Here is a 25,076-nt window from a genome sequence, read left to right on the forward strand (position 1 = left end):
AAACCGTGGGGTGCTGTCTATTTACATTTTTGCATGGACAACAAATGGGAGAAATTCAAGACAACTGATAAGACTTATATTTGCATGTAACTTTTTTGTATTACATTAAAATTAAGTGATTGTTCAACTACTATCATCCAAAGATTATTTTTCACTTTTTAGTTCATTTTGCTTCGAAAGCGTGTTTTTTCAGTTTTTTAAACTATTATTTTATTTTCTTCTTTTTAGTTTAACTTCTTTTACGAAAAATATTCATTTCAACATTGTTCAAAATCTTTTATATTTATGAAATTTGCCCCAAAAAAAGAGACTAAAGGTCTCGGGTGGCATTCGAAACGTGGTCTCTCGAACTCCAAAAAGAGCAACTGTACTCCTTAAAGTGTAATAGCCGAGCTCTAAAAACATTCAACTTCGCTGATAAATTGCCTGTAGAGTAATTGTCTAATCCAGCTAATCCATCTCAATCATCTATGTATGTGTGCGGAAATAATATCTACATTACTTTGAAAATTTGAGATGCATTTGAATAAAAGTTTTGTTCAACAATGGTCTAATCAGCAATGAATTTCCAATTGAAGGCTCACCTAAATTTTGGCATGAAATTATTTGAAACAATTATATTTCATGTTCTAAGTACCTTGGAACATTGGAACAAATTTTGTCTAATGCAGAAAAATTAAAGGTTTTGTAGATATTTTTAAATAATTTTCGCGAGCATTTTTAATGTATTTTTTTAAATTTTTCCTTTTTACGTTGTTGGATTTATGCCAAAATATTGATTAAAATTGGAGGAAACTAACAATTAAAAGAGTTAATTAATTGATTTGATTATAGAATATTGCATTGTCATCGGATCTGAGGTCGCGTGCCAAATTTCAAAAGAATCTGATCGCAGGAAGTGGGCGAAATTTGAGCTGCAAGATTCCGTTACAAGATACATACATACATACATACAGGTGAAGCTAATAAAAGCGTGTTCGTAAAAAAAAAAAGCCTAATGATTGTATTTTATATAAATTTGTTGGTGAAAATTCAATTGCAAAATTTGTAAGGCACATTTTTTTTTTTTTTTACCCCTGGATCTCAATGAAGATTTTTCAAAAGTATCCGGACCCACTTAAATTGAATTGCCGATCCTTTCCTTAAGATCCTTAAAAAGTACGGCAATACCACAGTCAAAGCCCTTCTCATTTTATGCGCACCACCACTGAAATGCTTATTGTACCGAACATTGGCCACGTTTCCAAGTAGAAAATAAGATGCTTCATAAGTTACTTTGGATACTAGGAACATAAGTAGGTACTATCGAGTACTTGCGCAGTGTACCTTTCTTCGGAAAAAAAAATGTACCCTCTTCTTTGCTTCAGACTGATAAATAAATATCAGCAAAATATTATTATCATCAAGAAGCACGATATCCTACTTAGATCATAACAACTCAAAGCCCTGCGTTAAGGAATACACATCGGTGCATAAATAACGGTTTACGGCTGTAAGCAGATGAAATATCGAAAACAAATTTAGAGGATTAAACCCTTTATTGTCCCACATAAGGAAACAGCTTGTGCAAGTGAAATGATATTTTTTGAGATCAATGTTTATTACTTTTAAAAATACAGGTTGTTATTTTGACCAAGAGCAACGAGGTAGTTTCTTAGCAGGAAATAACAGCAGATAAAGAAAATAACTTCAGAAAAAAGAGGATGGTGACATAGAAAGTAAGTGTTTCTTTTGTCATATGTCACTAGGGGAAAAAGTTGTATGTTTTATTACCTTATTTCTGTACATATTGATGATAAACTTAATATTTTATTTATTAACTAGCTGTACCCGACGCGGTTTGCTACGCCAACAAAAAAAATACATCATTATACTGATTTTCATGACAATCGGTTGAACGGGGCAGAAGTTGCTACTCTGCAGTGCCACCTGGTGGCTAGTGGCTTCAATGAGCATATTATGCACCTTCTCCGTGGAAAAATACATATATATAGCAATTTTCATAAAAATCGGTCCAGGTATCAAGTGAAGCCGTGACTATACTCAAATTTTGTACTCACGCAGTTTGCAAGATCAATCAGTCGCTAAAAATATCAAATAAAAAAAGTTTTAAATCCCCCCGTTGCATGAAAAGCCATAAAACAATAAAGAAAGAATTTATTTGTTCAAACTCAAGAAAAATGGCAACAGCTAACTTCTTATCAATGTGATCTTTCATGCGAATTAATTTCTGCAGCCGATAATTTTATTCGTATTTATCCAATGGATTGTGACTTAAATTGGAATAAAAAAGGAACTATCGATCGGATTTTTTTCGAACTGGTCTATAAACATTCCCAGTACCAAAAATAACAAACGGTGAAAGTTTCAGCCAAATCTGCGGGGTAGTTTTTGAGTTCATAGATGACATACAGACAAACATTCATTTTTATATATATAGATGATGATAATTAAAAACAAAACGAAAAGTAATTTTCTGTATGTCGTATTCATTAAAATATAAATGCGCACAAATATAACTATACTAGCGGCACGCCCCGACCTTGTTCGGGTTGAAAACTCTAGAATGATATGTATTGTGCCATATGTTTAACGGTATTAATGACCAATTCAAAGCAACCTTTATCCAGGGCCGGCTCTGGTAGTTTTGCCACCCTAGGCTGTATTGACAAGTGTCGCCCCCCCCCCCCTTCGGCTCCATTGAATAAAAATAATAATATACGAATAAAATAAAAATAATATTAAAGTGCTTAAAATTAAAGTGAGTTTCTGGCAGTATTCCAAACTGAGTTTTGCATATCCAAGCACTGGTACACACTTTAAATTATCTTTTTTAACATTAAAGTAGTGCATCCTATGGCACTAAAACTGATATTAATATTTTCAAAAAACTTTTAAATCACGCAATTTTCCGCCTCTAAAATTAAATCGAATTTCTAATTAAATTCCGAGCTATGTTTTGCATATCCAAGCACTGGTACATTCTAATTATTATTACTTTTGTTTATCATTGAAGCAGATCTTAATGGCAGAATTCTACGGTCAAACAGATAATCACTTTGAAAAAAAAAAAAAATTGAATTTTGACATCTTGAATGCAAATTATGTTTCTCGTAATCGCGTGTTTTTTTTTTTTTTTTTTTTTTTTGCGTGTGTGCAGGCATGGGTGTGTGTGAAGGGGGGAGGGGGTATTTGTGTATAGTAGGCCTGTGTGTTTGTGTCTGTGTGCAGGCATGAGTGTGTGGGTATGTGTGTGGGGGGGGGGGTATATGTGAGTGTGTGTGTGTGTGTGTAGGCATGCATGTGTGTGTGTGTATACGTGTAGGATATGGACGCAATCTGGAGACGGTTTTCGCTATAGGAGCAGCATCGTGAGGCCGGTCGGCGGTGGTGGGGTAGAGGGAGGCGGGGGGAAAATGAAATCATAGGACGCCAAAAACAGTCAAGTGAGAACAATAAGCAATTGCGATTGCTCAAAAAATATTTCAACTTCGAAATTTGCTGCCTCTAAACTATGCCACCCTAGGCAGCCGCCTAGGTCGCCTACCCCAAGAGCCGGGCCTGCCTTTATCAAGCGATCACTTCTCTTAACAACCGATTTTCGCAGGAGCCAGAGTTGATCGCTTGAGAGGGATTTCGCTGTATTTAGATGTATGAGTTTGTACATTTGTTCTTTTTAAATGCAATATGAAGTGAGTATTCCATCTTTTGATAACCCCACCTCCTTCCACCCTCGCGAAAAGTTTTGAAATAACGATTCTGTTCAAAAGTGACTTCTATTTTTGGGGCTAAATTTTGCTAACATCGGCCATTAAAAGTGTTTTTAAGGCTTTCATTTTTATTTCGAGAAATGAACGCAAATCTTTTATATTTTGAGCCTAAAATCTATAATAATAACGAAGGAAATATCAGCTTATACACACAAAAAAATAATTTTTTAACTGAGGCACACTTAAAAAATACACAGCACAAAAAGTAAACTTAAATATAAAGCAAAAGCTGAAAATCATATCTTCTCTTATTCAGTTCCAAAAGCAAATGAAGCATATCAATGGCAGCAATTTCAGGTGCTATGCAGTTGTTTCAGATATGCCTCAATGATTTCAAACTGGACTGAGAGTGAAACTGATGCCTTTACAGACGTGAATAACAAGTGAGTAACATGTGAATCGCAACTTTCCTTTCATCACGGTAGGTGGTAAATGAAAACACGATAAAAAGTATCTTCGCCTATTGAGATGAACTTAAAATTAGGCTCTCGTCTGACTAAGAAAAGTTCTCAATGCGAGAACCACTGTTATTCTTGGTTATGTTGGATTTTTGGTTTGTTTTAAATAGAGGTCAGTTTTTTGGACATAAGCTAGTTTGACCGCGGATTGTATGTAATTTGGGAATCTGCCAAGTAAAGACTATTCCATCTGAATGAATCTAGCAGGGGAGAAGGGAAAATAACGATGGGATTTTGATGCAGGCGTTTTATAATGTCACTAGTGCCTTATTCGTTTATAGCATTCTCTAAAATAAAATTGGGGAAGACAAAAATAGTTACCATGGAAACAACAAAAAGAAAAGAAAATATTTTCATTTCGTTCAGGAACGTAAAAGCAAAATGGTAAGCTCAAAACTTTGTTGTGAATAAATAAATCAATTAATTTTCGCCCCCCATCATCAAGTGATTGTGAAACTCAGCACTAGAATCGTTTTGTTAGTAAAGTACTTAGATCTAGTAGTGACTACCTCTTAAACCAAAAAAAAAAAACTGAACCCCATTGTCTTTCCCTGTGTTAGAAATATTTGAGGAGCGATTAATTTCATACACCCCCTTACTTTTTTGACCTAGCGCTGGCCCTGCACATAGTCGTCTAGGGAAAATTATATAAAAAGTTTTCTTTCTTTCTTTCTTTCTTTTTTTTAAAGTCTTTTGTACAGTAACGTATAAAATTTCGTTCTAAAAACATGCAGTTGTTTCTGAATATTGTATGAATTTCATGTTTACATAGAACACTAAAACTTTTTTGCGCTTACGGGGGTTGGGGGGTGACACCCCATGTTACTGTCCCGGGTGTCACCCATCATGCTAGTTACGCCACTGCATATAGACACACACCAGTGGCGTAGCTAGACCCGACTTTCGGGGGGGGGTTACTTCTTATATATATATATATATATATATATATATATATATATATATATATATATATATATATATATATATATATATATATATATATATATATATAATATATATATATTATACATATATATATATATATACACATATATATTATACATATATATATATATATATATATATATATATATATATATATATATATATATATATATATATATATATATATATATGTATAATCGCTTGGAATTTTTCCCTTTTCTTCTTTTTTTTTTCTTTCTCTCTTCTTTTTCTCTTTTTTTTTTTTGAGACTAACTTTTCGGGGGGGGTTTTGTCCCCAAAACCCCCCCCCTTAGCTACGCCCCTGACACACACATACACTTTCAATGTCGCAACAAAAAGCAAAACTTGCTGCGAGTTTTATAAAACGGTAACAAAATCATAACAACAAAACTATCACGGTTTAACACAACTTTACATCTTACCAGGGAACCACACAAATAGTGTGATACAGTGAAACATGTGTATAACGATACTGTCTATAATGATAACCTGTCTATAACATTTTTTTTTTTTGGTCCCAGTTAAATGTTAGCATGAATAATCAAACTGTCTATAAAGATAACCTATCTATTATGATATTTTTTTTTTGGTCCCAACAGTATTGTTGTAGACAGGTTTTACTGTAATGAAAAAAGCTGAAATGGGCAACAATCAAAAGAGCATATTGAGGCATTTTTAATTATTTATTTCTTTATTTATTTTGACACAAAAAGTATTTTCCCTCGTGCCTTCGTTGTTGAGATAAAACGCCTTAAAGTCTGCCGAAATTTAAAAAAAAGCGCCAAATGTAAAGACTTGTTGAGAATTTGAAGACCCCAATTTCTGGCTGACGATTTCACTGATTGCAAGCTGATTGAGGTAGGACATCCATCTGCAAAACGTGTGAAAGATATTTCCCATTAGGGAGAGTGTTGTACCTTGGGACACTGCTAATTTCTAAGAATCTATTTTTGCAGCCATGTTTTTGTAATCTCTAATCGTAACCATCACCACTAAATGGTGCCATAGTAAAAATCAGCATCAAATGAGTAAAATTGACGATTTTGTGAGAGAAAGAAAATTTCATGACTCCAAAGTAAATATTTTCTTTATTTTTATTTTATTTTCTGTCTTTGTATTTGTTAATTTAATGAACTGAATTTTTATTATAAAAGATTTGTTATAAAAGAGAAGTTTTTTTTTAATATTTTGCTTATAAGAAAATAATGATAGTGCATCTAGATTGACCATTAATTTGGTTTTTCTTCAACCGGTGATTGTACCTTGGGACCGCCAAACAGTTTGAACCTTAGGACACGTTCCAAGGTACAAAATATGCATGGTTCTTACTAATTAAGACATGTTTAGGAATATGGAACAATGTTCTAATTTTATGTAGTCTTTTAAACACATTCAATGTTGGATAATAATTCATAATTAATTATTCGTGATTTAATTTACTACCATGAAAAAAATATATTTTTTGTTTTCTGGTGCAAAATTGGTTTAAGTATCTGGCTGTTTCCTGAATCATGAAGACTTTCCCATAGTACAACAGGGTGTGTCCCAAGGTAGAATAGATGTTGTACCTTGGGACAGCTTGGAACTTTCATTTTAAATGGCTGGCAATATTTTATTTTCAAACTGTCTGAATTAAAAAAAAATATATTGCATAGAAGTATGTTGGGGTGTTTTAATGCGACATTTAGATTTTAAATTTGATTCAAATGTTTGACGTTAAAAATTAAAATATGAAAAGTGTCCCAAGGTGCAACACTCTCCTCTACTCATCGAAACTCGTTGAATTTGGCGACTTTTCTTAAAATTTTGTCAAACTTACAGACTTTATATTTCAACAACAGGGACACGAGGGAAAATAATTTGTGCATCTAGAACCTTTTTTATATGCTCTTTCCAATGCTACTAATTAAATTTCTTTTTATTATTACACTATCGTATGGTTTTCTGATTAGACTTTCAAAATGCAGAAAATAATTGCACTGTTTGTGCTTTAAGAAAATAAAATTGAATAATACATACGAACAACAGTTGTATATATATATATTTATATACATATGCATACGTACTTTACTTTTGAAAAGTCGAGAAAATCCTTCTGCAGATGCAAAAATAAATATTCCTCAGAGTTTTCCTTCAACTTCAAAAATGCGACTATTAGGTAAAATTGGCCTTAAACTACCTTTTCATCGTGAGGGGAAAAAAAAGTCATGAATCACGCGGAGGGAATAAATTTTTGTTTACATCATGAAAGGAGAAAAATACCCAAAAGAGATATCAGATCAGAAAAAAAGGGAAAAAATGGGAAAATGCAAATGGTGCTATAGCAAAGAAGAGTTTCATTATCCCAAGGATACAACCAGCTCCAATTGTCTTTCACAAACGCAAATTTCCATTCTATATTGTTTTCTTCAGCTCATTCATTTCAATTTTCCACTTGAAGTGTTCCATCTTTGTCTCCAGGTTGGCATTGCCCAACGAGTCTCAGGATCAACAACCGTTATACTTGCGATAGACAAAGTAAACTTCAAATCAATGTCGCGTTCATTTCAAAAGTATTCATTCACCTGATTTTGGAATTTCAATCTTAGGCAAGGACCTCATAATTATATTTCGTTATGAAACTAGCAATTCTTAAATTGAGGTAGAAGCAAACGGGTGCATGTGGACTTTGTAAAGTTATGAATAAAACGCGTGCTATATTCAAATCGGTAAAATTATCATCATTCGACGAAATTTGGAGTTCCATTCGGAAAAAAAAGTATCAACATTCGGCGAAATTTGGAGTTCTATTCGGAAAAACTAACATCATTCGGCGAAATTTGATGTTCCATTCGGCAAAACTTAGAGTTCCATTCGGCAAATTGGGAATTTCCGCGCTCCCAAAATTTTGAGTCGGGGCGTCCCTCGTTAAGCTTTTATTGATACGTTTTTCAAAATCATATTTTATAGCAACAACTACCAGGACTACTATAGAACCACCTCGCTTCGAAACAGATGACAGTTTTTTTTTTAAAACCATTTTTACTAGTTACTATTAAGTGTTCATTTTTTAAATTTTCATTCTTTTGTTTGTAAGTGGTTCAATTGACGTTTCTTCATCACATTCAAGATTCTTTTAAATTTTTCTTCTACTTAGTTGCTGGGTAAACGCTGAATCATTTGATGTTGTTGATCTATGAGGACGAAGATATTATTTTCACGGGTGCAATATTTTTTAGTTTCCTAAACTTTGATTCGAAACTTGTTTTTCGTTTTGAAAATGCTTATAGAATCACACGTCTAGAGGGCTTTCACGATGAATGGAGATTGACTGTAGATAGTAAGTTGTTGGAAATTTCGTTTTGATTTTTTATAGTCAGTGTATTGTTGGTGTTGTTTCTCTTTCCTTCATGAATATTTGCAGTCCATGAAGGATGTGGAGGGGGGGGGTCACAGTAGCACAATCCTAACTTTTTCCAGAGGAAGGGCTTGCTGGCTCAAAACATTTCTTAAGTATTGTACATATTAATGTACTGATATTGACAATGTTCTCAAGTGATCCTAAAAAGCCATCTGATGACGGGAACCCCTTTGATAGACTCCATCTGCACGGCCACGATATTTCAAAGCTGAAGAGCAACTTTGCTTTGTGCTAAGGTAGTTTTCTTAAAAAATAAATACCTTTTTTCTGTATCTTGATTGGGTGAAAAAACTAATAAAACTCAGTTCAATGTCTCTGGCTGCTCGGTGCTATTTGTGGAGTTCAGGGATATATTTCAAAGCATATGTATTTCTTTTATTCTGCAATACTTTTTCTTGAGTGAAAAGATAAATTTCAGAATTGAAGATTAACTCTGGTTTCAAGAAAAATAGTCGATATCCTGCTACATCAAGATCGCAACATGAAAAATTCCGATTTTTTTTTCACCGGAGCAAAATTACTCCAGTGGAATAAAATCACAAATCAAGGTCCACCTCATGCTCCTGCTGCAAGTTCGAAAGTAGAAAGATAGCGGCTCGTTCGATGTTGAGGTTGGGCATTCTTTTGGTAAATAAAAATAAGATGAAGCAACCTTTTGCAAGACTGCGCGTAGAAAACTGTCTGTTAGATGTTTTCATTCAATTAAGATTCAGACCCTCAAAGATTCCCTCCAAAAAAGGTCACCAGCAGGGAGACCTTAAATTTTTGGAAGGAGGGGGAATTCCGAATTTACTAAATAAATATCCAAACTTTTCTGAGTGGTAAAACCTGAACATGCGCACATACATTCATCTAATGATCGACGATAATAGGCATTATTAAAATAATAATAACTAGTCGAAGCGTGCGGAACTCCGCATTGAGCTTAGAATCGTTTCATGTGGCATTTCGCTCTTTAAAAATTTCCAACAAAGAACATTATGAAGAAGAATCGAAAAAAGTTAACGAATTAAAGTAAACGGAAAAAAGTAAACGCAAAAAAGAAGGCATGTTAATTTGTAGACATCAGCAACAAAACTTAAATCCAACGTTTTTTAAATTTATTTTTTACGTTTTTTAAATTTGTTAAAAACGTTTTTTTAACAAATTTGATCATCGCTCACTTTTTGGTTGAACGTATTTTCAATGCAAACATAAATATCATTAAAAGTGTGACTGAGTGACTCGTGAAAGAGCATTAATTGTGCATATGAAAAAACGGGTTATATCAAATACAGTCTTGCATATGTGAGCATCTGACGTAAAAAAAAGAAACATTAAAGAGATATTTATTGGCACGGATTTGAACAGGCGCCATTCTGATTAACAGTACGACACTCCAACTAACTGAGCAGTTGTGCCTTCGTTTTCGAATGCTATTCATTGAAGTAATGTATAATAAAAAACAGCAAAAAAAGCTTTTTGCCAAAAAAAAAAAAAAAAAGACCATGCGTCTATGTTTTGTCATTAGCCAGCACAATACGCTTTAAAATTATTCGTAAAACATGTAATTTGATTAAGGAATGAGGAAGATCTCGCGTAGCAATTGAAAAACATTCTAGAGAAATAATAAATTAGATTGAAAATAAGTGTTTTTATTTTTGAAAAAAAAAAAAAGGAAGAACACCTTTCGATTAATAGTCAACTTATCTCAATAATAACCATATCCTGCATAAAGGAGTCGAAACGCAAAGTAGCATTCCCGTCGTGTTTATTTTATTGCCTTTGTATGTTATCTGTTATATGTTATGAGTACATGTAATGCGTAATATTAATCTAAATTAGCTATAATGTCGGACAGCACCGGCGGGCCCGAAGTTCAGATAGTGTATAGCCGAACGCTCTACCGAAAAAAACTTATCAATTCAATCGAACAACCAAGTCCAGTGTTTTTTAGCTTTATTTAAAAAAAAAAAGAAAAGGAAAGAAAAAGAAAACAGGTTAATTGAAATTTTTTTTCCAACAAAGTGACCCGAAAAATTGGAAAATTGTATTAAAATTTTACTTTAAAAAAAATCTGCATAAGAACTACATACAGCCTGCATCAAGGTTTCGCAACAGCGAAGGGCGTTTCCGAAAAATTGATTTTTAGACCAAAGTCTATTTTTTATCATTAGCCGGCCTGATAAGCTTTAAAATGGGGGGGGGGGGAATTCTTCAAGAAATAAGAAAGATCTCGCATACCGACAGAAAAAGTATCCACAGAAATACTGTATAAGTTTAAATATTGCAGTGAAGTACCTTTATTTTTGAAAATTAATTCAATTCATTATCGCAGGTTGCTTGAACCTTTATGGCTTAGATGGCAGCACGTGTTCATCATTTAACCGAACGGTTAAAATACAAAATCACTTGAACTAAGTTCGTTTTTTCAAGCGTAGCTTTTCGAATGTAGTAATAAACATGTGACTATCTATGTGTTTTTTGCCGAAAGAAGAAAAAAAAATGATATTTTACCCATCAAGTTGTTAGTAATTTTAATGTTTTACTTCGTATTCTAATAAATATTCATAGTTTAACCAAATGAAAAGCGTAATTTCTATTTGTGGTAGAAATTTTTTTACTTGTACAAGGGGCCAAAAACTGTCATTAGAAGAATCTACATTTCAGTATACGATTTTTTTTTCTGAACAAAAAACTATCTATTCTATTGTTGTTTGAAATCTTAAACCTGATAATTATATTTTCGCTTACATTATGCTTTAGCTTTCTAACCGGAACCAAAGCTTTAAAAACAAAAAAATTACAATTATGAATCTATACTTACTTGTCGCATCAAGTTTTCGTAATAGCAAGGAGCGTATCCATCTCAATTATTTTATTACCTCACATGTATTATTGTTTTCAGGCGTTTGTGTAATGCGTGATATTTGTCTAATTTTTTGATTAGAAATTTTTTGATGCAGATCATCTGGGACGGGTCCAAACACTCGTTCTTCTGATTCGAACGCTCTGCTGATCAAGCTATTCAGCTCTGTCAGTCACAGCGTAAGTTAAACTTATAAATTTAACCGAAAACCTCAGTCTGGTGCTTTGAAACAGGTTTTTTTTTTTCACAGAAAGAAACAATTTTTAGACCGTGGGTCTAATTTTCGTCATTAGCATGCACGATGAGCTTTAAAATGAGATGTAAATTAAAGAAATTGATCAAGAATTCAAGAAGATCTCGCGTAGAAACAAAAAACAGGCTATAGAAATAATATATAAGGATAACAAGTGCAATATTGAAACGCTGTCTTGCGCCGCCCATGGTCACAAGCAGACTTGGAGACTTTTTAAGACAGTCGCTAACCAATATCTGGACCATCTAATTCAGTTGTTAAATTAGACTTATTGGTGCAGTAGACACATTGTTAAATGTTTAGACAAAACAGAAGAAAATAGGATAATATATGTAGATCTACTGTAAAAGACTTGCAGAACTACCGAGATTTAGAGTGTAACATCAATTTCGTGTCGTATGCTGTCTATCAATTAAGTAAAGCTCTAACTTAGAGGTCCCCGATTGCCAATGGGTGACCATTTTATTTAAAATATCTACCAAAAGATGAAGCCTTTGTCGCCAAAAGTGGCGACTATGTGTTTCTTCGTTTGTTGACAATCATGCTACGACAATTCGTGGGCAGTCCTAAGACTTTGTACGTCTTATCTCATCAGTCAACTCCATCTTGGCAGCATAATTTGGTGCAAACACCCTCTAGTTACTAATTTTTTGCTTTAAATATGTATTTATTTTTAAAAATAACAACAAAAACTCAAAAGTGGCTACCACTTTTTGCGAATCTGGTAGTCAGTGGCTACTATTCAGAAATCCTAATCTGAAACTTTGAGGCAAGGGGTGAATCAGATGCAGAGTTAAAATATTGAAAGTTTGAAGTTAAAATAAAAGTAAGTCAAAAAAAAAAACTCATTTTCTATACGGGACCCATGTCCCCTGACTTATATTTAGGGAAATAAATCTCCATTGAAAAACAATTTTAACATAAAATGTTTGAAATTAGTAAGAACACTATTCACCGAGACATGAAACGCAGCGTTTTGTGGCTTACTCCACTTTTCACTCGACGTTTTGGGGGAAAATATAGCGGTTAACAAGTGTTTAAAATTATATGTATGCACAGAGTGTGGTTTTTCAAATTGTTCGAGGTTTTGTCGTGTGTTTTTGCGTATCACGGCATTCCATTTGCATTTATTTTTGAATAGCAATGAAAAATATAAATACCTTATTCTTCTTAAAGTTCCAATCTTATCTTTTGTATGGTCCCTTAAAACTTTAAACTGGAATATCTCACTGAGTTTTGGTAGCACAAATGTTAAGTTTTTTGTGTTAGTAATATCTTTCAGTGGAGGTTACTTCCCTAAATATAAGTTAGGGACCTACGGCCCATATAAAAAGATAAAGTTTGTATTTTTTGACTCAATTTTATTTTTTCGTCAAACTTTCAATATCTTAACTCTTCATCTGATTTTGAACATTTTTGCAATTGAAAGTATACATCTAGGGCTAATGGTTGCGAAAATAAAGGCCTCGCACGTTAAAACGGAACACCCTGTATATAGCAATCGTAGAGCTCCCTGAAAAAAGGTAAGGAGTTGGCAGATATGAGAAAATCCAAATCCGTTTTCATTGGGATCGAGGATTTCCTGGTTGCGATAGAGATATCTGCCACGTGCATAACAGAAACAACAGGATTTAGAAAGATTACATTTTGTTATAAATTATATTGACCTATTAGGAAAATATAGGAGCGAGTTTTCAACTTCCAAGTTCTTTTCCCCACCAGATATCTTTACTAATAATAAAGCTAAAAGTCTGTCTCTGGATGTCTTTTATGTGCATAGCGACCGTTCGACCGATTTTCACAGAATTAGTTAATATTGCATAGAAGTGAGCATTTCGAAGCGATTTTTCGGAAATTTGATTTTGTTCTTTATCTACTACAATTTTAAGAAAATTTTACCGAGCAAATTATCATAATGTGGACGAACAAATTACTAAATTATCATAATGTGGAACCGTAACATGAGCGAGAAAATAAACATAGCAAATTGGCGAGAATTTCATCATCCATTATTTGTAAATATACAGGCGAACCAAATGACCTTTTAATTTTCTACTACGGGCAAAGCCGTGCGAGAACCGCTAGTTCTAAATAAAGAAGAAAACAAAAGCCGGCATCGTCAGACTTTTAATAAAGTGGCGTATCAGAATGTTCTTATTAAGAACACCAAGATTATGAAAAAGAAAGAAACCGCTTGGGAATCTTGCAACATAAAATTGTGATTTACTAAAAGTACCCAGCATGAGGTTGGGAAAGAGGAAACGATATTCTCATAATTCAGGAACAATAATTTCCTAAGGCAAATGCACTTTTTTGGAGATGCATTCAAAGATCATGCACAGGCAATTTGCTTCTAAGTAATGGACATAAGACATTTATTACAGTTCTGGGCAAACAAAAAAGAACAGCCTATTTCTTTCAATCTGTCTGGAGTTTGTTGAGTTGGATGAAGACTCTTTCATGCTTAACCAGCGTTTGTCAACCTTTTAGAATTCGCATTCTAATTTATGGTCTGAATTTCCATTAAGCCCCGTTATTTAAATAACAACACAAGTAATGCATTTTAAGTGCGTTGACTAGATATGCTGAGTCGGAGGGAAAAATACTGTCTCTGGCACCGACTCCTTTACCACAAAATCAGTCCGACTCCGACTCTTATGCTGCAGCTCTAGAAGAGTTACGGACTCGGGGGAGGGGGGGGGACTGACTCAGACTTTTGGAGTTTTAAAATTTTCAACTCCCGACTCTTTTACTCCAAAATGAATCCGACTCCGACACCACAACCACGATTCCGCAGTCCTGGTTTTGACGCTAAGCTACACTACTACCGTTACTAAAAATCTATATTAAAACATTATAGAAGTTTTCAAATAAATCAACTAACCAACGTTTTGAAGCACTAAATAATGGGTTCTCACAGCATTCATTTATTATTACCTAGCTTTTACCCGCAGCTTCGCTCACGTTGATGTAGTTTTTTTCAATCAATTCAAGTTAATGATCAACACAGGGAGAGGTCAAATAGTTACCAAAAAAAGGGCTTCTCCCCAGTTTCGTCGACATTTAAAATGGCCTTCCCTTTTTAATATATCAAAAGATATGATGAAAATTGAAAATTAGAGGGGGGGGGGGAATGAAATGTCGGCGAAACTGGGAAGATATCCAAAAAATCGCACAACATAAAACAGGAAAACGTTCAGGAGTTGTAAAGAAGCTAGTTTGTTTAATTCTCAAAAATTCCAATTCGAGTGAGGTCAACAATTCTTAAATAAAGTCAACCATTTCCCTTATAATCCCAACCCCCGTCAAATGGTGTCTAGCGCTACATCTGCTATCTAAATTATTGTATAGCTTCTTACCGGAGAAATCGTCTCAAAATAGGGTCAACAGTCACTACAAATCCAGATTCTAATAATATCCCTTTATAGTGTGTGAACATCAAACCTTTAAAATCCCCCACGTGAAGGAAATCAACTGTTTCTTAACAACGTAAACAGTCCTGATTAAAATACCAAAAACGTTCAGAGTAAAAATATCATTAAAATCAGAGTAAGCACAACAGTTTTTTGTTTTTTAAGTTCCCATTTAAATGAGGACAATACTACAAAAAACTTCTCATTTCATATAAATTAAAAAGAAAAAAAAAACATTAATTGCCTCAAAGTTGCGTAAAACAGGAAAATAATCAGCCAAATCCATGTATTATTTGCCTATCTTGTGCAAAAAATCTTACTTTAAAATTTAACTTGAGAAAAGTCCTGAACAGTCAGACGAAAAGCAAAAATAGTCAACAACACAACAATTGTCGCTATCGGCAGGGAGTTGAGATGATACCCTAAATACTATATAGTGTTGAGGAAAGCCTTCGAACATGGAACTAAAAAGCTCATAACTCGTTTTTTATTCTGCTTAGAAATTTGGAACAGGTGCCATCTTCAGCATAAAAATCAAAGCTTTCGATGGACATATAATGTTAATATGTGCAGGTATTTTTTCATCCTCATATAAGAGACTTTATACGAAAATTTGGTTTTATCGCCCCCTTGGGGGGTTTTGCCCCCCATAACGGGGTGAAAACTACCCTATGTGTTATTTTGGTGCATAAACTATATTATTGTAAAGTTTCATCAAAATTCGAGTAGTTTTTGTATGAAAGAGTAACAAACATCCATACAGACAAACTTCCGCATATATAATAGTAGTAAGATATTTTAGTTATACATGAATTTGAGCTCGGTGGACTAAAAATGAGATTTATGACATTTTTTGATGATGTTGGCGAAAGAGGGGAGGGGTGCGGCATTCTCCCGAAAGATTGTCCATGTTGTAGAAAACGAAGTTGTAGAATATTTTTGGTGACGTAAGAGGAAGAGATGTTCGGGATAATCCGCTGACAAGTATTCGAAATGGCAATTCTATCAACGTATCCTAGGTGATGATTTCTAATAATGTCGTCGGGGGTTCGGAGGGTTTCCTCCGAAAGTTTTTCGAAATGGAAGCCTTAACAATGAATTTTTAGAGGATATTCGGTGATATTAGGAAGCGGAAAGGTGAGGAATTTCGGGACTTTTTTAAAAATTGAAGTCGAAACAATTTATTCGATCTTAAACGCGTTATGATGGAAGTACTCTCCTGCAAGTTTTTCGAAATTGCAGTCCTAAATTAGTATGTGTATGCTAAATCTTTAAAAAGCTTTGGGCAAAAGATGTTTATTTTGGAAAATTTTTTGCCAAAATTCTTTTATAACTTCATTTTCAAAAACTCACTTCCCGACTAGCTTTGGGGAGGTAAAAAGAAGGATTGAAGTTCGCCATTCTTTCCTCCTTTTTGATGAAGTCCAATTCTAACTTTAATTATTGATAAACATATTGAGGAAAAACCGTTCTTCAGTTTTCCTTTTCCAAAACTAGCTCAATATTTTTATTTGCTTGAAATGCAAGCGTTTGCTGCCCCAATGAAAGAAATTTAATATTTTGAGCCAATGAGGTTTTGCTGCCATACCCCCTTATGCAATTGTTGAGTATCCTACTGTTTTTACTTAAATTAGCAAAAAGGAGCGGTTTGTTCAATTTATTATTCTTGAAGTTACGAATTCTTTTCTCTTCTTCGATCTCTCCCTTTCAACTGAGCATCTAAGTCCCTCTTACTTAAATTTTTAGTTTTACTTTTACAATGATATTGGTTTACATCACACATGCACAAGGCGGAAATTTTTTTGTGCTGCCATCTATTGTTCAAAAGTACAGTTACATAAATGTTTGTGTGTAAAATTATTAAAAAGTAAAACACTTAATTCTTTTACAAAATTAATGGGTCAAAGGGACAATAGTAAGGTACAATAGTTTGTTTTTTTGTAATAATGCACACAGCGAAATACAAAGGAACCCCAATTTTATGTTTTCTATTGGACCAGTCACAAAAAATTTCCAAGCGAGAAAACAATCGGGCTGTGTTAACAATCTAAGCATCTTGTTTAAAAGTTATACTCTTATCCAATAAAATAATGGGGAAAAATTGTAATCTTTAATTATTTTTCGCTTTTAGATACAATTTAATTTTTAGCACAAACTGCAATAACATTTTTTTTGCAAATTTGTTCCTTAGTTGGCATTTACAAATAAAAATAGTTTTCGAATTTTATTCTTTGAATCGCTGTGGGGACACCCTCGATTATTTCTTCTTCATCATTATCATCGCAATCGGATAGTATATCTGATATGGAAAGAATTTGTGATGTGATGAGACAATACTGCATCACCAACTTCTGAAAAAATGGACAGAACAAAAAGAATGTCAGAGCAGTTCCAAACAGCTAAACACAAATTATATTTAAAAAAAATTGAAATCTTAAAAAAAGAGTGATTCTTGTGGATGAAAAATGATTTTTATCTGTTTGTAGAAAAACATATCAAGCAGATTTTCTGAAAAAGGTTAACTTATTCAGGGTTCATACACTTTTGGTTAAAAAAAGTTCCCTGACTTTTCCAGGTTTTCCAGGTTGTTTTTTAGAAAATTCCAGGTTACTCGCTTCATTAAAAATTTAAGTTTAAATAGTAATATTTTCAAAATAATTAAAATTGTTTAAAGTAGCAATGCAGAAGAACTGAAACTTCTCCCCTTAGATTAAAAAAAAAAAAAAAAAAAAAAAAAAAACTTAGATTTTTTTTCCTTTGTTTTCTCTGTCAAAATTTTCAGTTTTTTTTAAACATTTTGTTCAAAATTGTTTTAATTTGTTTACTATTTGTTGAAAACAGAGTACTTTCAACTTATTTTAGGGTTTTTTTGATGTCACGCGTAATATTATAGCGTTTTGCTGTAGTCCTGCAGCAACCTTTTAGCATCCGCTTTTGGTTTACAATACTTTTTATTTTCTTATAAGTAGGTTACACAAAACATATTGAGCAAAATGCAAAGCTAAATTTTAGTATAAATATGGTTAACTTGTTGCATCAATTGGCATACCATGTAATGCATAGTAACAAAAATCAACATCCGCCGATCATAGGCCAATGCCAATAATCTTTTTTTTTTTTCACATAATAAAGGACGCTTACATTAAAATTTCAAATTTTCTTTTCCAGAAAGTATTAGTTAATTTTCAAAAATTCACAACTTTTTGCACATTTTAATGTTATTTTCAATGTTACTCATTGATATAAACATCCAATTCTGTTTCTGGAAGTTTAAGTCTATTTCCATTGTGCAAACGATCAAATATGGCGACAAAGTGAAAAATTTAAAATAATATGTAGATTTTTGGATTTGTAGTATAAAAGTAGTAATAAATAATTAATAATCCTTAAAAGGATACAATAAAAGCAAAATAGTCAGTATTTAGCACATAAGAGTCTAAATCAATTAAAACAAAAAAATGTTATAAAGATTAAATTTTGCATTTTTCCAGAAAATAATTACAAATTATCCGGAAAAAAAAGGCACAATTTGTGTTGTTTTCAATAGTTTGCATTGCAATTAACATCCAATGCCGTTTTCGGGAACTTAGGCACTTAAAAAGTCTTGTGTACTTCCATCTTGGGAATGACCAAATATGGCGGCTATGCCCAAAAATAAAAAATAACTTTTTTAATTTGTCGCATGAAGACAATTAAAAAATAATTAATCTTCATGAAACTACAATTCATTGAAAAGTTTTTATCACATTTGCGTCCGAGGCAGTGAGGATAAGATTAAGTTTTAAGAACAAAATTTTTTATTTCTCAAGAAAATTATTTTAAATAATAATAGAAAAACAATTTGTAGACCATTTTTTGTTATTTTCATCAGTTTTCAATTAAAGAAAACATCCAATTCTGCTTTGTTTTTAGAAACTTAGGCATTTTAGGAACGTATCTACATCTATCTTGTGAATGACCAAAGATGGCGACTGCGTTTCACACGTAGCTGAAATGATTTTCCGATCAAAAAAAAAAAAAAAAAACTATCTTCCCCGATCGATCTTCCCATTTACAGGTTGTGCTTCCGAAGCAGTAAATTGTCTTCTCTCCTTTTGAGTTTGTACATAATTGCTGTTCACCTGATTTTTTTTGAGAGCCAAAAATGGCGGCTGCTGAAGATTTTTTGGGTCGCCACTTTTTTCATTGCTTTAAAATTGTTACAATTTTTTTTAAATACATCGATAAAAATGAAGATTAGATCTCATAAAACCAAATTCCCTGGGAAAAAATTGGGAAAAGAAAAATTTTGGGGACACATTTGGAAAATTCCCTGACATTTTTGACTATGTCATTTTCCATAATTCCAAGTTTCCCGGAGCGTACGAACCCTGAACCGAATAGAATGTTGTGGCAACCCATCTAAAACTTTAGGCAGTAGAAAGAAATGCGTTCCCCTCACTGACTCCATGTAAGAAAATCTTCGATCTTTTGGTGCATTTTTCGTTGTGAAAAAAAAACGTTTATTTCTCGATCGCAGTTTTTAAGTGCCAGCGTCGGTTTAGATAAAAATTTACAATTTTTTTCGTGAAATCACAATAAAAACGAAGACTAGATCTCATGGTAGTTAATTCCTTGGGAAAAAAAATGGAAAAAAAATTTTTGGAGGACAAAATTTGAAAACTCCCTGACTTTTCCCTGACATTTTTGACAGTGTCATTTTCCCTGACAATTCCCGGTTTTCCCGGAATTCCCGGAGCGTACGAACCCTGTTATTATCCAAAATATTTCAACATTCAGTAAAGCCTTTTTCAGGGATTAATAGAAAATGACGTCGGAAGTGGGATAATGTATGAAACGAACACGCAAAATTGAGGTTCCACTGCATTAACATTGTTCTGATTCCAGTCCAGCTACCAAAGTTGAAAGTACAAAAGAAAAAAAAAATATATACATTAAAAAATAAAGCCAATAATGGTCTTAGTAAAAGTTACACCCTTAACCAAACTGCTAGGAAATTATGTTATCCGAATATTTTTCAAAGGGATACTTTGATTAGAGAACATAGATTGCAAAAAAAAAAAAAAAAAAAAGGTTTAAAAGAATTTTTGCACATTTAAAATTATTTAAGTTTAGGCAAAAATTCCTTAGTTTTCCCCTTATATTACTCTACTAGCGGTACCTGCACGGCTTTGCCTGTAGTAGAAAATTAAAAGGTAATTTGATTCGCCTGTATATTTACAAATGCGAAAATTCTAAATTTTTATGAGATTTTTTCAAAATTTAGTTAAGTTACATATTAAATTAAAGTGCATAAAAGTAGTGTTACAATAAGCTATTATACAACCTTATATCTCCAATCATACAACTTGAGTAATAACATATTAAAACACTTCAGCAAGTTAAAAAAGCTTATGAAAAAATTATGAATGATAGATTTTTTTAAAATTATGCACAAATTTAAGATCGCAAAATTTAATGAAAATCTGAGACTGTCAGGTTGAATGCCTTGTTACTTTGAGATGACCCAAACGTGATTTTCTAAATAAATGCACTTTCTGAAATTTCACTTCTAGTAAATCATACACAACATCAGATAAGTAAAATCCACTTTGCAAAACACAAGAGACACCAAATTTTATAAAAAAAAACATTTATTGACAAAATATTAACACACATCAATATTGAAAATACTTTTTGTACAGGTTTATAAAGAAAATATTTTACTACTTTAAATGCTTAATGCACATTAACAAGGCACAATGAAAATGCAAGCATTTTACATGTACTGATGCATTTTTAATCCATCAAAATATGTCACACTTAGAAACATAAACAGAATACATTATAAACACATTAAAATGAGAACAAGAACAATGATAAAAATGAATATGATTGATTAAATTGCACTAGTGTATTTTAACCTGCTAATTATTTGTAGGATATTGCATTTTAAAGGTATATAGGAAATCACATCTTCAAGTTAAAAAAAACATCAAATTAATAAATACTAAAATTTCTTAAGAAAAAGCAAAATGTAAAGATAAAAGGTTGGAGTTTGCCGGTTTCATAAACTTTGCAACTTTGCTCAGACCTATAAACAGTCAGTTATAACTGAATACATGCAGTGAGAATATTTTTCATAAATTCAGCTTTGTGCGAAGATTTCCCTCTTTATATAATTTATCGAAAATACTGGCAAACTTTTTTCTTGCTTCAGATCTTTTTAGTTTCATTGTGGGTGTCAGCAAACCATCTTCCTGGCTGAAAGGCTTATCTGTTAAGTATATATTTCCAACCTGTTTAGCAAAGAAGGAAAACAAAACATTTTCAACTCAATATTGTAAGCGATTATTTCTTAGCAGAGTTCAACAAAGATTTTTTTGATAAAAGACAAAACTCAATTTCAAACAATAATTTTAAATGTTGCAGAACACAGGGGTTGTGTTCAAACAATAATTTAAAATTTTGTTGCACAGGGTAAATGATAAGCATAGTTGTTCTATTATCCCACATATGGCACAGGTAATTGAAAAACTAAATTGCACATCAAATGCAGGAGTGAAGATGAAATTCATAACCAAATGTTTTTAGTAACCTTCCATGTTACAAATAAAACTAGTCAAAAAAAGTTACTTCGTGTTTTTTGAACTGCTGGGGAGGAAAATGTAAGATTGCTCAGCTTGGGAAAAATGCTTTTTTTTAGGGTCAATTTTAAGCAATGATGACACAAACAGTTGTTTAGAAACCTGTGTAACTCCCAGAAAGTGTTCTGTATGTCACATAGGATTTTAGTTTTAAAAATCACCACACATGTGGTGATGTATTTTGTTTCCAATTACACCAAATGACTATATGGATATTCAGTATTGCAAATCTTCAACTGTCCATGTCATTTCTCTTTTGTGCTGGTTTTAAAACAGTCCCTCAAAAGAAAGTCACTAAAAAAGGGTTAAAGCAGCATCAAGGTTGAGCATTGTGCTAATAATCCAACCTTATAATTATAAAACCTTGTTGCAAAACAAACACAACAGAAAGAACTTACGGTGATATCTACAGCAGAGTGATGAAAGAAACATGATCAAAACCAGGCAAGATAAATAAATATCTTTGTGCTGAACAGTAAAGTAAGAAAAACGTTTAAAAAAAATGTGCTTTTTTTAACGTTGTTTTTCTTACTTTAATGATCAAAACCATTCCAATAGGTAAATTGTTGAAAACCAGAAAGAAAAGAAGACCCAGGATAAGATGCACAAGTGCGGTAAAAGTAGGCAGAGCGCGACACAAGCAATCCTCAGTCTAGACATTAGTACTGCTAATTTTGATAAATTGTGAGCATAAATAACAAGCATTTTAACAAAAGCCATTCATGAATGACAGTTATTAAGAATTTCTTTACTTAAAAATTTTATTATAACTTTATTCTGTACTGAACACATTCTCAGAATTGTAACAAAGTATTTTTGATGACAACTTTGTTTTCTAATGAAAATGGAAATATGAGTCTCCTTTACTTTGGGGCTCCTAAGTGCTATTAATTATTGCAAAACATGTTTAACATTATAATGAGGATGACAGTAGTTCAATATCTCCATTAGAATAAGGACAACATTTCCAATGGGGACAAAAGATTTAAAAAAAAATATATTCAGCAAGAAGAACGTTAGAAGTTGGTAGGAGATAGGTAGAGAACAAAAAAAAAAAAAAAATCTTTTACATAAAAGCCATAAATGCTAAAAAATGCCTTAGCTTTATCCTCAAAAATTATACACATGGGTGTCCATGGTAATATGGATTGATAAAGTTGAAAGAGATCTGAAACAAATGAAGATTATTGTTCAAAAATAGCTGCAGTGTCATTAAAAAAGCATCATAAAAATCAGAACCACTGCACATTTTGTCAACTAATGTCTTTTCTCAACTAACATTTAATGTTCAGTAAGTTACCGCCCTATAGCCAGGGCTGAAGCAGAAATACATGAAATACACTGCCAGCTCAGTCAATTCCAGCCGACTTCGGTATTCGAGTTGAACCGAACCATTGCTTCGGTCACTTGTCTGGTCAGTGCTAATTCTGCATTAGCTACCAGTTTGTTTGGCTCTCTTGGCTTTCTTAAATGGTTTCTCACCTCCAGCTCAGTCATTCCTATGCTGGGCTGATGAGTGCTAATAAGCATGAAACTGCAGTCCTCGGCTGGAGTTGACTGAGCTGGCGGTGTATTTCATGTATAACATTTAATGGTTATAAGAGAACAACTGATCATCTTATGCATATAATTTGGCTGAATAGATTAAGTACAAAATGTGCCCCTAAGAGTTTCTGAAATGGTTGAATTGGTTGGATCTACATACCCGCAGACTCTGCAATGGGGGGGGGGCGGGCAAGCCCATAAGGGGCCCAATGGCCCACGAAATTGGGAAAAAAATGAAATTACTAGCAATAAGACTTATTAACATTGCAAAGATATACTGCAGGCCTCTGGGCAGACGCCTTGTAGAAAATGTCTAGCTTAGAGATCCTATATACGGAGAGATTGGACAACCGCGGGCCGCTATCTGCCATGTTTAGTCCAAGTGTCGTCAGTTCGAAATGCTGCGCTGTGAATTTCTAGCTTTCCCACAGAATATATAGGACATTAAATCTTTTAAGTACAGACTTAGTTTTTTTCCCCTCGTATTTTTATAAAACTGAGTGAGTTCAAAGTCTGGCAATCAGGCGCCAGTTGTTTTGTATCGTCCTAGCGCATACAAAGATTTTTCTTTTCCTCAAAAATTTGTTTATAAAGATAGAAAACAAATATATATTTGTGATCTGCACATTTTATTTCATAATATCATAACGAACTTCTAATTTTTTCGATACAATGTACAGTGATATTTGGGGCAGAAGATGCATTGTGGTCTACAGGGAGTGGGTATTTTTCGACTTAAGATGGCTGCCGTTCCGAAGTTGTCCAATCTCTCTGTATTTAGGATCTCTAGTCTAGCTATCTTTAAAATAAAGCAGAGACATAAGATATAACAAAGATACATACCTGGAACAAAGAACTGAGTTTCTGACTTTTTCCAAGCTCAATCATATGTTTTAAGACTTCTTGCTTCACTTTCTAGAGAGAAACAAATTGATTAAAGTTATTAAATGGCTGTTTAATGAATAAAATCCCCCATAATTCATAATAAAAAACAAAGGGCTGAGACCAGGGATGATATTGAACTGAAGTAAAATTTTCTGAAGACAGGAAGGAATTTTCGGATACTATGAGAAAGGCTGGCGCAGTCAGCAAATTTCAGCTTTAGGAGCAGAATATAGCAGCTTTTGGAAATTGGAACAGCTTGGCGCATTAAAGAGCAGAGTTTCACCATAACAAACCCAGTGGGGCAACAGCCCATGAGGGCTTACACTTATTGTGCCCATCTCAGTTTTCTGAACAAGGGCTCTGGGGTACAAGGTAGATGCTTCGGTTAGGTGCTCAGCTGAACGCGGAAGCATCCTTATATATTATTTCTGTAGCCTGTTTTTGGTTTCTACGCCAGATTTTCCTCAATTCTTGATCGATTTCTTTGATTTACACCTTATTTTAAAGCTTATGGTGCTGGCTACTGACGAAAAATAGACCCACGGTCTAAAAATTTTTTTTTTCAGCCGAAAAACCTGTTTTAAAGAACCAGAATGAGATTTTCGGTTAAACTTATAACTTTAACTTGCACTATGACCGACAGAGCTGAATAGCTTGATCGGTAGAGCGTTCTCCTCATAACCAGGAGAATGAGTGTTCGGGCCCACGTCCGGACAATCTGCATCAAAAAATTAGAGAAATATCGCGCATTACATGAACACTTAATTAAGATAATAACAAATATGAGGGCCTAGAATAAATGAGAAGGAAACGCTCCTTGCTGTTATGAAAACTTGATGTGACTTCGTGCGAAATTACTTCTGAATTGTACATTTTATTTATTTATTTATTTTTTAAAGCTTTGGCTCTGGT

The 25,076-nt window shown here is 33.2% G+C and overlaps 1 protein-coding gene across 1 annotated transcript in view; it reads right to left on the bottom strand.

The window, feature by feature from the left end:
• Nucleotides 1-20,794: 20,794 nt before the first annotated feature.
• The window catches only part of LOC129220283 (long-chain-fatty-acid--CoA ligase 5-like), a 69,376-nt gene continuing 65,094 nt past the window's right edge, over nucleotides 20,795-25,076 (bottom strand). Inside the window, exons 21-22 of the mRNA XM_054854671.1 lie at nucleotides 24,123-24,194; nucleotides 20,795-21,386 (exon numbers count right to left, since the gene is read on the bottom strand). Of these exons, the coding sequence (XP_054710646.1) occupies nucleotides 21,228-21,386; nucleotides 24,123-24,194 (231 nt within the window). The 3' untranslated portion in view covers nucleotides 20,795-21,227. The remainder of the gene's footprint in view (nucleotides 21,387-24,122; nucleotides 24,195-25,076) is intronic.

Source organism: Uloborus diversus, chromosome 4 (genome assembly GCF_026930045.1).
Source record: "Uloborus diversus isolate 005 chromosome 4, Udiv.v.3.1, whole genome shotgun sequence".
Lineage (NCBI taxonomy): Eukaryota > Metazoa > Arthropoda > Arachnida > Araneae > Uloboridae > Uloborus > Uloborus diversus.